The sequence below is a fragment of the Cydia pomonella genome, chromosome 11 (assembly GCF_033807575.1).
Source record: "Cydia pomonella isolate Wapato2018A chromosome 11, ilCydPomo1, whole genome shotgun sequence".
NCBI lineage: Eukaryota > Metazoa > Arthropoda > Insecta > Lepidoptera > Tortricidae > Cydia > Cydia pomonella.
The window spans coordinates 12,944,304-12,962,011 of NC_084713.1; the positions used below are offsets into that span (position 1 = coordinate 12,944,304).

Below are 17,708 nucleotides of genomic sequence, written 5' to 3' on the forward strand. Positions count from 1 at the left end.
TTAATGTACCTATTTTGCAAAATTTTCTTGCATATAATAATATTGTTTACTTCAATTGACGTGTTTATTATTTTCGTTACTATGTCAACGTTAATACTTAAAAAATTATAACGTGAAGGTTGAGTCCGCAGTACAGTTACAGTTTACGTACATAGTGGCATTAGCACAGTCGGATTAGGACCAAACTCGAAATGTCTGAACAGTCATGAAATTTGGTATGTATATACGCCCCTTAAAGACCCCTTTTTCATGCCCACACCATTTGACATTTGGGGACCTCGAGGAACCGCAGCCATCTTGGAAAATGTGGACCATCCAGGAGAAATTCGCGTTTTACTCTAAATCTACGTTCTTTATTCAATAATCGTGTAAGGCAACATTCAAGCTTATAAAATTCTACATAAAATAGTTTTAGACATCTTTGCGAAAAAAAATGATCTTGCTGTAAAAAATACTTGCTAAACCCAGATTTAGCCCTTATACCCTTTCATGGGATATTCTCTTAATAGGAAACTTGGAACAATAAAAATTCCACTTTTAACTATACATTTGTACATAATCTACCCCAATATCAATATTTTACTTGACTGCAACTTAACCAGAAAGTAGGGTTATGGGTATAAGTACTGAGGATTCAGGACACCCTGTACCTTAGGATACTGGACGGATTTTTTAAATGACGTATTATTTAGCCCTAAACTTTTTTCTTCCGTTAATTTTAGTAACTTTGTATTGCATAGCACTTGTATACTAACTGTGGATCTACTGATGTCTGTTTTACTGTACTCCGCTCAATAGTTTAGGCGCTAGAAGAAAAAATATGATTTAATATTCGGAGTCCTCTCAAGGCGGCTGTATTGATTTTTCTTTAATAGAACAAGTAAAAGTAGGTTGTGAATGGCAAGAGATATCTAACGATACGTCATTTAAAAAAATCCGTCCAGTATCCTAATACCTAGCTACTGGGTGTACTGAATCATCAGTACGTACACCCATAACCCTTCTTTCTGGTATAGTCACAGTAGAGTAAAATGTTAATATTGGGGTAGACCACGTACAAATGTATAGTTAAAAATAGAATTCATATTCCTCCGAGTTTCCTTTTAAGAGAATGTCTCCTGGAAGTGTATAAGCGTTAAACTTAGATTCAGCAAGTATTCTCTATAACAAGATGTATTGTTCTGCAAAGATATCGAGGACTTTTTTGTGTAGAATTTAATAAGTTTTAATGTTGACTGTTGTGTTGATGGTACACATTTTCCAAGATGGTTCGGATTCCTCGAGATCCCCAAATGTTAAATGGTTTGGGCATGAAAAAGGGGCCTTTAATTTATATACATAATAAATTTCATGACTGTTACAGAGATTTCGAGGTTGGTCCTAATCCGATTATGCTACATAGTGCGTCCGCAGCAAATTCGGTTCTCCATACAAATGTAGTTACGCTCTCATTTTAAAATGACTTGCTAGATTGCTCTGAAACTTTGTATTTATAATATGATATGGTATGTCTATGCCTATAATTAATTTAAAACATAAATGTGAAATGAGAGCCAGTTAAGTTCAATATTAAGAATATGAGTCGTTGTTGATTCGCCGACAACGGAATTGAGATCTATATGGGTCCCATGTTCTGTGCTGTGTAGAAAATCCTGAAATTATAAAAGATTTGTCTTGGCTAGTTTTTACGTATAGGCTACGTATCACCGAAACGTCACAAACACCACGAAGGTTTGGCTTGTACGGGCCGTCGTTTTTCCTATATTCTTACACGCTGCGGAGACCTGGACTATCCGAAAGACAGAGGAAAAGACGATAGACGCCCTAGAAATATGGTGCTGGAGGAAAATGCTGGGGATATCCTGGACCGAGTTTCGGACTAATGTCTCCATCCTTAAAGAACTCCGTATCAAGCAGCGCCTTTCGACTCTCGTAAAGACCCGCATACTCAGTTTTTTCGGTCACGTCTCGAGGAGGAACAACGACTCCATAGAGCGTCTAGTGGTGCAGGGTAGAGCAAACGGAAAAAGACCGCGCAAAAGGCCACCTATGCGATGGACTGACCAAATCAAATCTGCCATGAAGGGTCCCCTGAACGCATTTGCCAGAATGGCCCCCAACCGCGAAAAATGGCGAGAAATCGTACGGCAAGCAACATCTGCGCCTGATATCAGCAGTTGACCACGACGCTCTGCAAAGAGTACAACGACAAAGAAGAAGAAGACGTATCATATTTGTCTAAAATTTGGTTTGTTGGTACACACACAAGGGATAGTCTCTAGCTAGGTACGGGGTGCCACACTCGTCAGCGCGACGGCGATATTTTTTACCTTTTACCTAAAAATCTCAAATTTGTGTACGGGCTCAGCTCCTGTTTCGTCTTAAGCCTGAATTTAACAGATTCTGACTCACGGGGGGCTTTGAGCATGCTGTTGCGTTCGTTTTCAAATTTTGAAAAAAAGAACTAGCCTAACAACACAATAAATGCTTGTTTTTCCGCATTCTTCACTATATCTCCCTGTCTCACTACTATCTGACCTTCTAACCCAGAGGGGAAAATATACCTTATTGGGGCTACTCCATCTTCCTCATGATAATTATATATTTTACTTTACTGTAAAGCAATCGGTACATGTTACAAGATGCACATTGTTAAGAGCCGGGGTTAGAACCCACGACCATTGGTTTTAAAATGAAGCTTTGTATATAATTTGTATTTTTATAATAAATCTGTTTTCTTGTTGACATTTTGTGGTATTGTATTGCTTTATGTTAATTGTCAAGATAGTTCTTTCATCCTGGACAATTGTCACATGCGTCACATGTACGTTTTATGATAGATCTACATCGACGCAACTGCATGTCATTGTCAAAGAGCATATAATCACTACGTTTTAAGAGACGGGACTTCCATACTAGCGAGTGGAATCAGTTTGTTTCGCAAATCATTACCAAAATGTACGACAAAGAACCGTCAAAGAACCATAGTACCAACATAAGCGATTTAAATAGTGTAGTACGCTACACGCTTACGATTCTTATCGATATCGATAAAATGGGGAGGGTTGAAACATAGGCTCCTGTCTACAAATTTTGTACTCGAAATCAGGTTAGCATCGAGTCCACATTTAAGTTGTATGTTATATAGTGGATAGTTCTTAATTGGACTACTATCTGGTCGGGCTTAATGTGGACCCGAATTATTTTAATACAGTTTTTAAGTCGTGTTTTTTTATTTTATTAAATGCTTGATTTTCATAATTATGTGCACATACATGTTTGAATAAATGTAACTTTTCTATGGGAAAATGTATCAGATCTTCGTTCCCAACAAATTTGGCCCACTGCATGCATCTGAAAACATACAGCCTTGGAAAAGCATGACTTTATCTACAGTTTATATTCCATGTGTTTGCTAATGAGATGATCAACTGATTATTTCGCGCTAATATGCATCTATAAATCATGTTTTTCGGCATCCAGTTATCAACAACCCTATATCAATGCTTTAACTTTTTATGTATTTATATGTCTGTTAATCATGAGAACGGGTCTGGCCTTGTTGGCAGCGACCCTGCCTATGAAGCCGATGGTCCCAGGTTCAAATCCTGGAACGGGCATTTATTAGTGTGATGAGCATGAATATTTGTTCCTGAGACATGGGTATTTTCTATGTATTTATAAATACTTATAAATTAGGTCTATGTACATATATATATATACATTATTGCACAAACTGACTTAGTACTAAAGTATGAATGGCATGTGTTGTGGGTATATATATATATATATATATATATATCGTTGTCTAAGTACCCACAACACATGCCATTCATACTTTAGTACTAAGTCAGTTTGTGTAATAATGTCCTATAATATTTTTTTATTTATCATAAAAACAGAGATTAATTTTCTTACATTTTAGGTTAATATATTAAATAATCACTAGATAAAAAAAATATGTTAACTAATGACCATTAATGCATAAGTAATAGATAATTTATGCATTATTAATCTTCGACGAATTAATTATGGTCATATTGCATGCTAGTTCTAAGGAAATTTCACATATTTAATTTAATTATTTACACTGATATACAAATAAAACTAGTTATCGATAGTTATAGTACATCCCTAGTTCACAACGAAAAATAATGTAAAATATCTAATTTTCGATGTGTTTATAGCCTGCTGACCCAAAATAAGGTCAAAAGTATCTAAAGCAATACTTACCAGTCTTCATCCAAGGGAAATTTCGCCATAAAATCCCTTTTTTCGTGATTTTCTCGAGTGGCTCGCTTGCCACATATTTCACACTTAGTAAACCGTTTTCTCGCTGGCATTGTAACAAACTCGCTCTTTGCTCTGATCACGGTTGACTATTTTCGATTTATGCACTAAATAATAAAGAAATTACACGAAATACCCGAACAAAACATTGAAGCCTTCAAAACAAACAAAGCAATTAGGCTGACAGTAGACTTGATGTAAACTTGACAGAATAAATAGCACTGAAGTTTTCTTTTTCTTCGTTGGCAATGATTTGCGAAACAAATTCCATACAAAACTTTTTTCTTCCTAGTTGCGTCAGCCTGATCGGAATTTGGCAGCTAACTCCATCTTGCGTCCAGTAGAAGAATCAAAATCGTACAGGTAAAACTACTCTCTGCCTTAGGATCCCCTTTTAAATGTCATAAATCCAAACATGGCAGCCATACCCATCGACAAAAAAGTCTACCGTTGATCTAATTTCATTTGACAGTTAACTAATACGTATTCGACACGCTTATATTTGACAACTAGAATCCTGACTAGAGCTGGGACTGCGTACCAAAAGTACGTCTCTGTTACTCGTACCAAAAGTACGTCTAAAATACCAGTTTTACGAGTATGACCCCCAATAGGCAGTTTACGTATTTGCCGTGCTTAGGCGTCTTACAAATAAGGATTATTTATACAAATATCGACTTATTATTTCGGTAAGGGTCGGAAATATGGTGACGTTTTGAGTGAAGGCTATGAATCTATTGTCATATTTTTGTTATATATTATTACATTATTTTTAGATACAACAGACACCCAGACGACCATCTGTTAACAAAATTTTATTTTACCTAAAGTAACGGTAAGAATGGAGGTACGAGGTGATAAAAGTTTCATATTTGTTTTATTTCAGAAATCAAAGTCCGTACTTTTAAATACTCGACAAGCTAAAAGTAGTCTATTACAAATAACCTGTTCCAAAAACTATTCCGGTACAACGCCCCGCCTCTAGTGTGGATATTGTTCACTGACAGGTGGTGATAATAGCAATTCGACAAGTCACAATATTTCTCACATCAAATGGAAATCAACACGAAACGTCACTTTTAGCATGTCGAATAAGGGCCCTGGTTGTAAGGTGGAAGGGTTGGTGTTGCAGGGTTAACGCGGGCGATGTCACTATTGTCAGACCAAGGTAACTTCATAGCGATTTTGATAGCCCAGACTGCATGTGTTATTTTAAACGTCAAACATCTATGAAATTATGACGTTTGCTTAACACTTCCACAGGCTGGGCTATCAAAATCGCTGCCATCTTAGCTTGATTTGATTTTATCAGTTTCCTTAACAAATTGCGTTGATGTGATGCCGCATCGCGTTCGCGATTAGAACGTTAAATCTGTCCGATCCGAACATTTCTTTAGGAGATTGACAGTGACATCGCCCACGTCAATGCTGCACGAGTGACAACACAACCGTAACTCTGCTGCAGTGGCAATCCGATTCGCAACAGTAACGCGGCTTCAGTTGCCATCTGTATGTATTCTTTAGGTGACATTTACAAAAAGCTACAGAACGGAATTTAATAATTTAGTCCAGAACAATTAATAGATTAAAATAGATAAAGCTGGCTTATGTTAATATATTTTTTTATTCATAATTCCTTCTTAAATAAAGCGTTTTGGATTTCAATGTAGGTACATTATTGCAACAAAAACATTTAATTAAAAATAACGCATTCTCTGCCAATTATACTCACGGTATCACCAATAAACCTCTAAACCGGTTAAATGTGCACCATCTATTTTATGTTGCAACTTGCAATAGACATTTGTCATTCCTTATTTCACAATCAAACTCCGGATAGGTATACACAATTGCTAGCAAATAATGCGCCGTATTGCAATTATTGCAATTAGGTTATCGAACATAAATTATACTCAGGATTTACCACCTGGCCTGAAAACGCATCCTTCCCTAGCCCTAAGGTTAAGTAATTAAAGAAAACTCACGTGCTATTTTTGCCGAGCAATCACTAACGAAGGTCGCCGCCGCGAGGAAAGTGAAAACCAAAACATACGCACACATTGCGAATACGCACGCACTGGCCGGCGCAGAAATCGGAAATAAAAAAAAACAATGCGGCGTCCGATTCGAGGACCACAGACTGACTGAATGGTGACCCTGCTGGCTTCGCGCGCTTACTTCTTATGTAAATTGAAACGAGTTCTTTCTCATTTTCGGTTGCACAAATTCGGTTAGCTCTTTGCCAATGTGAAGCCTGCTTTTCACGCAACACTGCTCGCTAATCCGCTTTATAAATTGTGTTCGCAGTTTGTATCGCATGAAGATAGCTGTTTTACGATATCGTGAAAATGAGATAAGTAATAGCCCCCCAGATTTACGAAATTCAGCCAGTCATAAAAAAATTAATGCATTGTTCCTTAGGACCAAGCTGGTAAATCCGGTACTGTTAACTCGATAACGACTTGATATAAAATGATGTCTTTAGGGTTATAAAATAAACGTTGCCACGCCAGAAAAATGTTATGAAGTCTTAATCGTAAATGAACATTTCATGAGCAACGTACGGAAACAACTTTTGTTAAATACAATAAATCGGCCAAGAGCATATCGGGCCATGCTCAGAGTAGGGATCCGTAGTTACTCTTCCGTCACAATTAGCTAAACTGGAGCTTAAAGTATAGTAGATTATTAACCAAGAGATGAACTGTGGATAGTACGTCCTTTTACTATGAATGGGAAACTTTTTGCGATAACTCAAAAACAGGTAAACTGATCATTTCTGCTATAGTTTTCATTTAATGTCTTTCTTAAGCTCTACTTCCACGATTTTTTTCATATTTTTTTGACCTATGGTTCAAAAGATAGAGGGGGAGGGGGGCACATTTTTTTTTCTTTCGGAGCGATTATCTCCGAATATATTCACTTTATCAAATCAAATGTTTGTTGAAGACTCCTATTAGTTTTAAAAGACCTTTCAAACGATATCCCACACTGTAGGGTTGAAGCAAAAAAAATATATTTCACCCCCACTTTACGTGTAGGGGAGGTACCCTAAAAAAAAAGATTTTTAGATTTAATTCTACGACTTTGTCGGCTTTATTGATTTATATATCCATGCCAAATTTCAGCTTTCTAGCACTAATGAATATGGCGCAAAGCCTCGGACAGACAGACAGACAGACGGACATGGCGAAACTATAAGGGTTCCTAGTTGACTACAGAACCCTAAAAATGAGTATTTGAAATACAAAAGTGTCTACATATTTAAATAAAATCCTGTTGCCTATAATGCGTCATACGAGTATTATGGAGATTTTGAACAGATTGCCCATCTTCATCTTAGTCCGTATTACTGTATTTCCTGATCCTGATAGGTATGAGATCTAATTGCCCGTAGTGTTGCAAAATTAAGTTTTCAATTTGCTCTTATCTCTTTGCTTTTGAAGAACATGACATAATTTTATTAAAAAAATAATCCAAAATTATTCCCCGGGAAATTGTGAGCATTAAACAGAATTGATAGCTATGTACTGGATGATAATAATATGTACTGGAGAGGAAAAATAATATCAACAACTGGAAAAATATACCTTGTAGAAAAAATAACCACTACTTGAAATTTTCAATAACAACCGTAGGTCTGGTATGTGATATGCTACTCGTGAATATATTAAGTATATTGCATCGCACTTGCTCAAGTGGGAACTTTCTTCTGGCCTATTCCGAAGACTTACTATGAACACGGGCTTTTTTTGTTTAACTTGCTACAGTAGAGACCTTGTCTTAACTTTCTAGTTAATTAGACCAAGGTCATAAACAAACATTACCGTATCATACAAGTAAAATAGAATCCTTAAAAACATCAAAATAGTTCATGCGATTGTCAGGAGATCGAAATAACGGAAATACACAAACTCATTAAAAGGAGGATTAATTGTGACCTCACAGAATTCGTATTTTACCAATTTCATAAACAGTAGCTGATTTGTTCGGCCTGAACAATACCCTATTTGATAAATAATGACAATCGTCTTCGGTCCCGCAATTTATACTCAAATTCTACTTCATGCAAGTTGAAAGAGTCTTATCTGGCTTGTATGACCACTAACTAGTACTAACCAGCCTAAATGTTTTTTGTACGTTGTATGTTTAATCTGCCCAATGAAAAATATACCTACAGTACAATACCTACACTACAGTATTTTGTCATTCACCTAAGTGTTAGCGAAGATATCCTTTTTGACTCGGGCAAACTGCTTTCGTATACTGTCCGGGTGTACTCCGTACTGTACTCAGTAGTAAAATATTTTTTTTTGTCGTTTGGTTTTTTGGAAAATGTTCAAAATGGTAGGAATTGGCATAAAAGACTTAAATGCCATTAGAGTCTATGTCGCTTAAAACCATTGTAAGTATGCTGTGATAATGACTCAACGAAGTATTTTTTGTTTTTACGCTTATGAATCTACACTTCAAAGAGCCACTAGTTTTATTTTGTCATGGAAAAGTATAGCGCCAAGAGGAAGCTTGTGCACCATACGAAACAAATTGTTTTATTCGTGTAAATAATGTATAAATCGGTCAAGCAAGTCCGTTCCCAATCAGTGATCCATGACCGATGCTTTGCGTGCACGCCTATGCAGTCATTGGTCGGTCGGTCAGATCGGTCGGACAATGCGTGCTGGTTAGAGATGGGTGTTGAATAGGTTGACTTTGTGCATGACGCTGCGTGGGATACATTACATTAGGTACTTATGTGACAGTTGACTGCTGTGTAATATTTTTCTGACGCCATGCGTTTCGCCTTAATTTCTTCCACCACGCACTTCGCCAAACAAAGGCAATAGAGTATAAATGTATAGACTGTCTCAAACGGTTTTTTTTTACATAAATACTCAAAACAACATTTTTAGGAATTCAATTATTTTGAGCTTAGAATAAATTTAAAATTGGAAAAATTACTGCCTTGGGTGAGACGAACTCACGGAATTTAGAACAATACTCCAGCGCTCTGCCAACTGAGCCACCAAGATCTCATCCATAGCCAGCAAATTTTCCCAAGATATGGGTCTAGGGGACATCTGCCGTAAGAACGTTCACTTCTTAAACGGTTATCAGAATTCCAAATCATATTAGTTTGTTATATTTTATTATTTTGTTTATCTTAATCTATTCTATTTTGGAGTGAATGTAAGGAGCTACGATTACTTCAGGAGTACCTATCACGTTGTTTTATAATCATGCAACACAGCGTAAATATAAGTTATATATGTTTTTATAAATGCTTTCAACCCATCTTGGAAAAAAAAAACAAATCATCTTGGTAAATTGGGAAAATCCGGGAAAATTCGGGGTATAAATATACCCGCTACCCGTCCTCTACTGTCATTGACAGTATTACAATTGCTCATAAAGCGCAGGTGAGTCAATCACTCACGTAAACCAGTATCCCAGTGTCAAGTATACATACTATTTATTAAATTATAGAAACGGGATTTAATCGCGTATTGAGTTTTAAATTTACCTCCGAAGTTTCGAGGACGGCGTTGCCCCCGTGGTGTCGCAGAAGACTGGCTAAAGTTGACATCAACATTTTCTAGCCGCGCGAGTTTTTCTAACTACCCGCACTTGGTCTTGTTTATCAACTTGAACGTTTTGCGAACGATATTCGTTTCCGCTTACATATAAAAGTGTTTAATGTTATGTGCAAATAAAAAGCTTTACAGTACATATGGTGCTACTTTATAGCACTAGTGCAAAAATTAGCATATTACGTTGCTGTGTCGAACATTTAAAGGGCCATATGTACTGTAAAACGTTGTACGATACATGTGCGAACTCGTGTCGATTTAAAACACTCCCTTCGGTCGTGTTTTAATTTATCGCCACTTGTTTCGAATTTCCTGTTTTTCGCACTTGTATCGTAATGTATTATTTTATATCTTATTGTGATCTACACATAAGTAGTAACTAATGCATTATCATAATGTATGTTTATAATAGTGCGATTGAGTGATCAACTCGTTTGGGTTCGATAAGCAATTGCAATAATATCCTTGAGTGCGTAGTCAAGATGCCAATCGTTTATGCTCCATAGCAAACGAAACGTAACTGTCTCTGTCGCAGTAATATGAAAGTGTGATAGAGAGAAATAACTACGCTACGCTACAGAGCGTGAACAATTGACATCTTGTCTATGCACCCTGCTCTGCTTACGCAAATGAGCATATGTTACTGGGAATTACCAGTTTCTTATATCCGTTTGGATATCGAGGCCAATATATATAGACCACGATGTCTTCTATATCAAGCAATAACAGACACTATGTCAATGAAAACAAAAATTTAATAGAATACTGCCATTTAACAATATTTGTGCCAGATTTTGTATCAGTGTTTATAAAAATAATTAAAGAAACAATAAACCTTACGATTCACGCTAATTTGTTTACTCGAGTGTGGAACTGATAATAATAGTTAAATGTAATAACGTTTTATAGTTTAATCCTTCACAGCGATTAAATGTTTAAGGTCTGACTTAACAAACATCTCAGTCACCTGTGGGCTGAAATTCGGCTCTCATTGACATAAAAACCAAACTTGTTATTTAAAAAAAAAATATTGAAATAGATTTGGCGGGCATTTTTATAGTAACGTTTAGATTTGGGTCAATTTAGCATAAAGAGTGTAGAGTTATCTTTTTTTTTTAATGTGTGAAGCAGAAACGATAAAAACAAGGTCTTTAAAAAACCGCAAAAGAAACCGTTATATCCTCGCAGATAGTTACACTACGAATTATTTGTGATTTTTTGGCATCTTTCATATTCCTGTAACGGGTGCCGCTTAAAAAAAATCGTTTCATGTTGTATGGAAAAGACACAAAAACTAAAGTTATTTTTATGGCCAAAACTCGTGTAACATTTTTGACCTCAAGAATGCGTGGTTAAAATCTGTCGGGCTTAATTGGCCACGGTGTATATACAATTGATCTTGATTTACATTTTAAAAATTTAAGAGTGATCTGAAATCAATATTCAATTAGCATCAAAATTGTATAGTTCGAATTTTTGTTTACTTAATTATTCGGTCGCCGACCTTGACCGGCGTTGCGAATGAAAGTTTCACCAATAACGCGCCTCGTGCGATCGGCGCGCGATCGTACGATAGTGAATCACTGCACTGTGTAGGCGTAGCGCAGATCGTGGCCACTAGATAAACCTTACATTTAATATTATTCTATTTCTTTCCTCTAGTCTGTTGTACATAGTTATGTACTTATTTACCGTTCTTTTTCAATTCTAATTTACTCAAAGCTTAATTGGAAGTGATTCAAGAGATAAGAGAGGGATAAGTTGGCTTTTGTATGCATTATGATCATCTTATGTTAATCTATTAGTAGCCTTACAACGGTAACATTAAGACTGCGGCGGCAACAGCTTTACTGTTGCATCGTTTCGTTACTGCTTCAGCGCTGACGCTGGCCATTGGATCGTTCAATGCGTCACCCATTTTATCAAGGAGATTCACAGTGATGTCGTCCACGTCAGTCACCGCAGTATTAATTAAGCTACAACACGAACGCTATGGTCTCATTTCGAATATAACCTTAAGAGGGAAGAAGAACTTTTGGAATCTAACGAAATAACGGTAATTTTTCAATGAAATTCCTTTTGGGGAGAAAACGGTTTTCACTAACTAAATCTTAACAAATCACTTTGATTTTGATGTCGATCGCTTCAGCATAATATATTCTAGGTTTAGAGGTTTCGCTTTTGAAAAAAAAACAATTTTTTTGCTTATTTAGAAAAAAAAAAGTAAAACCTATAAACCTAGTTTTTCATTGTGTCAATAACATACTAAAAAAATCATGGAAAATATTTCGAGGTGGAAAAAACGTTTTCTCTTTTTGTATGGACGAACACTCTTAATCCCTTTCACGAGCGCCTTAAGAGTAGAATGCACAAGTTTGGTATAAACTTACTTAACAGAAAGCCTTTAAAGGCAAGAAATTAAATAGAAATTAGAATGTTGGACCTGGGTATGTCCTTAAACTACGTCCAAAAGAGAGGTATGGGCAATGTGAATGTCATCTCGGCTTGTGTGGTAGGGCACAGCACAGCAGATGTCATTCCAGATCTAGAGCAGAGCCCAACTGGGGAAGTACCTCCACCTTACAGAAAACCGCAGCCAAATAACACTTGACCCTACTCATAGTGTTGTGTTCCTGCCGGTGAGTAAGGTTGCCAGAGCTCAACGAGGGGGGTGGGGTTAGGGTCGGCAACGCGCATGTAACTCCTCTGGAGTTGCCGGTGTACATAGGCTACGGAGACTGCTTACCATCAGGCAGGCCGTATGCTTGTTTGCCACCGACGTAGTATAAAAAAAAAAAAAAGAAAGAAACAAAAGATATGGCGCGCCGCTCTAAATTTGCGACGGAAGATATGGTCGTCCTGCGGGTTTTTTTTTGTTTTACCTCAAGTACTTTGAAAATAAACTTCTGTTTAAAATTTGGTTCGTCACCTCCCCTTAGCTATTTTATACTAAAATTATACTGCTATCGTAAGCTATGCAGAATAACGGTATACAATTGAAAATAAATAAAATTGTAAAATATTTCGTGATATTTTTCTATCCAGCCAAATTTAAAGTTAAAGCAGAATCTTTCAAATCTTGCAAAGATAATCTAGTTCCCGTGGGTACCCTTCATTCAAACGTGTAAAAATATAATTAAAAATAACCATTTTGCATCAACCCCCGCTTATAAATGCGGAATCTATTGGAGGTAAGCTATGTAACGTAGCCATGTTGTCTGTCCTTCGAGCTACGATGAAGAAGTGTATTTACGAATGCAGACAGAAAAAGATTACATTTTGCAATAAGGATGGAAAAGATTTATTACGAACATTGAACAAGATTCGTTTATGAGTCGTTTTGTAAGATCCCTATGTGTGCCTATTTAGCCTTATCAAGTATTAGCAATATCGACACTTTGTGAATAAATACAAATTATACATATAACTGAGTCAATATAATAGGTACAGCTACAATGAAAATGGCAAATATCAGTTTTGGCAACTTTGGTAAAAGGATGTATTATGTATCTAAGTATGATATAATTAGAAAAGCGAAGTGCTTAGGTAATTTACAAGCTAATATTTAACTTAATATTCGCACGTAGCTTGTAGTTGTTGTACAATGCTTAACCAAAATGCCAATCGTAGCGTAGCGTAGTCATCTCTTTGTATTCTCTCTCTTTCTATCACTCTTCCATATTAGATAGTGCGACAGTGAGAGTTGCATTTCGTTCGCTACGAAGCCTATCCGATAGGCATGTTAGCTACGTACTCAAGATATGCCAGAAACCAAGGTGCTCACAAATTGCCTACGTGCTTAAATAAACCGGTTTCTATTGTTCCCCATAAAGTTTTAAGTCATAATGTATTGTTTGTCCGCATTTTCGTTAGTCATAATTTGGTTTTTCTCAGAAACGCGTAACTTTTCAGGATTAGCATGAAACAAACCTGACCTAACTTAACATATTTATAGGATAACCTTACGAAAATCCTGAAAAGGTAGCGCTTTCAGAATTGTGACTCAAGATAATCTGACTATCATTACATTATGACTTTCAACAATTATGTCAATCAAAGGGATCCGTAAAGAAACAAATTATAAAAAGTAACAAAGTATAAAAATATATTTCAACGGCTCACGGCGAGAGGCTAGCCTGCTGACCACCAAATTGTTTTCTACTGTCTTCTATCAGTGCTATGAGATACATTTTCTCTAAGATTAGGTTGGTGTTAGTACGAGTATAGTAATTTTAATTCGGGCTCTTTCCACCAACTGCGTCATGCCCCTTCTTTATTACGCCACGCTCTTCGATTATGTGCTTACCTAAATCTTTTACTTTTTTATTTACCGTTCTGAGCATGCACTTATGTGGTCTGCCCGCTGATTAGTTCTACGACCTTGGCCACCATTCAGCAACCTGTTTCTAAGTCTAGGTCAAAGTCTTTATTTTTCAATTTAAGCACATTGCACTCATAGATGTCGAAAAACTTCCACCGTATTGTAATAAAAAAAACCTGTCTTATAGAAAGAAGATAGTGTACAATAGTTAACTCCATCTTCTTAATTGTCACTTTCTCTGGGCACTGAATTTCAGTATACAGAATTCTCTAGTAAATTATTTCATCGAAAAATGAAAAAACAAATATTATTAAAAACAAAATATATTAATAATAAATATTAGTATGTACATAAAAAATACCTATTCGGTACTCGTATTTTAATTCTGAGGAGTTAGTAAATATCGGCAGGCTCTTTTTAATTCAATGTTCGTATCTAAAAACTATGATAGATGAAAATGTTTTAACCTAAACGTAAATCATTTCCATTTTGCAACGATTCGGAACAAACAGTATGAAGCATGAATTGCCTAAATTTATGGGAATGATGGAACTGCCTCGTTTGTCCCGTCTGTTTTATTTACACAAAAAAAAAAAAGCTAAAACACGTGCTTTTATTGATACTGTTTTGCAATCGTGCTTCGGTTTAAGTAATGTTGACGGCATAGCAGACACATTTTACTTATTTTAATATCGAGTAGCAACATGGCGGCCAGACCTCTTAATACCTAAGCCAATACAAATTAAATACAGGGTGTTTATTTAGTCACCTGCAATAATTTACGGGCTGAATATATTGGTCAAACTGAGCAACTTTTACTATGGGACCTGTGTTGAGATACTTGAGATGCCCCGAACTAATCAGAACAAGATACCGAATATGCCCTTACACGGATCCCCACTATTTTTGTTACATCTTGTATGATATCAGCTTCATTTTATGACTACATAAAACTTATCACGTATCAAATCGTATTAACTTATCTTATCAGTATAACACGCTGCTTTGGATTATCGAATCTGTGTAACATATCTAAACGTTATAAAAATGCATCGGTTACTTACATGCCCGAAAGTGCAGCGACTTCCTTTGGGCCGTCTCGAAGGTACCATCAACACTACATACTGAAAAACAAACTGTTTACAATACAACATTGGTTTTATATTAGTTTATTGAATTACATTAGTTAGTTAGTTCCACATACATACATAGTATATTAAATATCGAAATCGATGTCCTTGTTAAAAATGCAAATAAAAAAATATTTTATTTCTATCATCAGCGTCGGTACTGCTATTATCATGGCGATTACCATAGTACTATGATGCGCCATCAGATATATCGGAGCGGACGAGGTCCTCCCAAATATCTGAACGCACACTCTAGCGCCTTGACAATGGAGGCGTGTTCAGATATTTGTGAGCACCTCGGCCACTTCGATATATCTGATAGTGACGGTACAAACCAACCGCTAATACAATTACTGTTATGTCTGCATTTATTCGTCCTAAATCTTAATACTTACGAGTACGAATACTATTTATAATGTAAAAAAGTGTGTTCTAGCCTAAAATCATTTCAGAAATAAAAAAGATTAATAGGACACAGCGTTTTGTTAAAATGCCATCGTCGAAATTAAATTCCGAAAATATTGCTGAAATATTTATATTGGAGACGATGGTGACCAATTTACTTTTACCTAATGTCAAATGTACCTCTAAATAACGAGAGTCATTTCTGCAAACATTGCAGGATACCAACAATTGTTGGTATCCTGCAATGTTGGTTGGTAATTTACTAACATAATATTTTTTTTCTATATTGTATAATAACAATATATTATATTGCTTCTTTTCATATTCTTATATCTTTAAGTTACTTGTTTACCAACTTGTTTTGTAGGATTTCAGCTGTAGCTTGCTCTGTATTAGGTATATATCTATTTATCTCATAGATCAGTGAACGCTCTAATTAACGTCTCACCAATTAACTGGTGCGTAGCTAACATACCAATCGTTTACATTCTTTAGCGAACGAAACACAACTGTCACTGTCGCACTAATACGGAAGAGTGATAGAGAGACACGAAGCGTTTCGTTCCCGTAGTGCAAGCGATTGTCACCTATGGTTAGGCATCCTGTTCACGGGTGGTAACTTGTGAGATATAGGGCTCGCTCGTTTCCGATGTTTCTCAATGGCAACAGGACAACAAAGTAGAGCCATTCGCAACCGAGTTAATTACATTATTATTATATGTTGGCTTAAATAAAGGTACTCCTACGTTCCATTATTGAGGCGCCTTCCAGGCTTTTTACTTCAAGTTAAACTAAAAGAACTTGGTTTATTAGTTTGAAGCTCAAAAGTAGGTATAATATATGAGGTATCGAGGTAAGTAGGTAGACTTGCTAATGCTTATACCGTTTAAAATATCGTTTCAAGCTTCCTTAAACACTAAATCAGCTTGGAGCAGGCTTCGACGGCTTAGTAAGTTAGAGAGTAACTTTCTGGACCAGTATCCCAGTCTATACGAGTTTAGTAATTTTAGTGATTTATAATTTGTTAGATTCGTGTCTGCGTCGATTAGCAGAACAGTTATTAAAATATCGGATCGACTTTGGCGCATGGTACACTGCATCCGATTCGCATGTCACTCAACGGTGTTTGAGCAGGACAACGCTATGCGCCTAATATAGCGACATCCCGCTCGCACGTCCGAGTGCTAAGTGCCATAGGTCGGCGACCATTACATACATGCTTACCTAGTGCCGCTATGGATAAAGCATAGGAGCCCCACGACATTTTCACGCACCCAAGATAGACCACCAGACTTTTTCTGTTTTAATTAGAGAGGGAGAGGTAGTCTATCTCGCGGTGCTCCTGTCCTACCTGTACCTAAAACTCTGAACTGGGAGGAAATTGCACAAGACGGGGCGACCTTGCACCAACTCGTATCCACGACCCAATTGGTGTCGCTAAGGCTAGGTAAGTTTTCTAGGAGACAAACAAGCAGACGTATCACATGATGGTGAGCGATCACCGTCGACCATGGATACTCGCAACACCATAGGGATTGTAAGTGCGTTGCCGGTGTGTAAGATGGGAGTACGCTCTTTTCATGAAGGTTTGAAGGTCGTATTGTTTCGGAAATACCGTAGGTAGGTAATATTACTATTGTCTTTTTAAATTCCATAACGTAAGTACATAGTGATAAATATTCCTACATCCAGAAAGCCTGGCGCCAAACCCGAGTATGGCTTTTCAGGATCAGTATATATATGTGACATCCAAATCCGTCACTATGCGTAGATACTTGCACTTATCATACTCTGGTTTCTATGAAGCGGTTCGCTTAGTGAGCGATGACAGTAACGGGCAGGTACTCATTATCAGGCTGTAAAGACTTCCCCAGGCGTATGATGGCAACTGGCATCACAGCGTGAAAAACTTTGAGCAACATTTTTAATAGAAAAGTTAAAAGAGGATTGTGTAGAAATTCTAAGCAAACCTAA

The 17,708-nt window shown here is 36.7% G+C and overlaps 1 protein-coding gene and 1 long non-coding RNA gene across 2 annotated transcripts in view; one reads left to right on the forward strand and one right to left on the reverse strand.

The window, feature by feature from the left end:
* LOC133522870 (circadian clock-controlled protein daywake-like) overlaps positions 1–7,117 on the reverse strand; it is a 35,677-nt gene extending 28,560 nt beyond the window's left edge. Inside the window, exon 1 of the mRNA XM_061858332.1 lies at positions 6,276–7,117. Within this exon, the coding sequence (XP_061714316.1) occupies positions 6,276–6,351 (76 nt within the window). The 5' untranslated portion in view covers positions 6,352–7,117. The remainder of the gene's footprint in view (positions 1–6,275) is intronic.
* LOC133522882 (uncharacterized) overlaps positions 1–17,708 on the forward strand; it is a 212,076-nt gene that overhangs the window by 150,231 nt on the left and 44,137 nt on the right. The gene's annotated exons all lie outside the window — the stretch shown is intronic.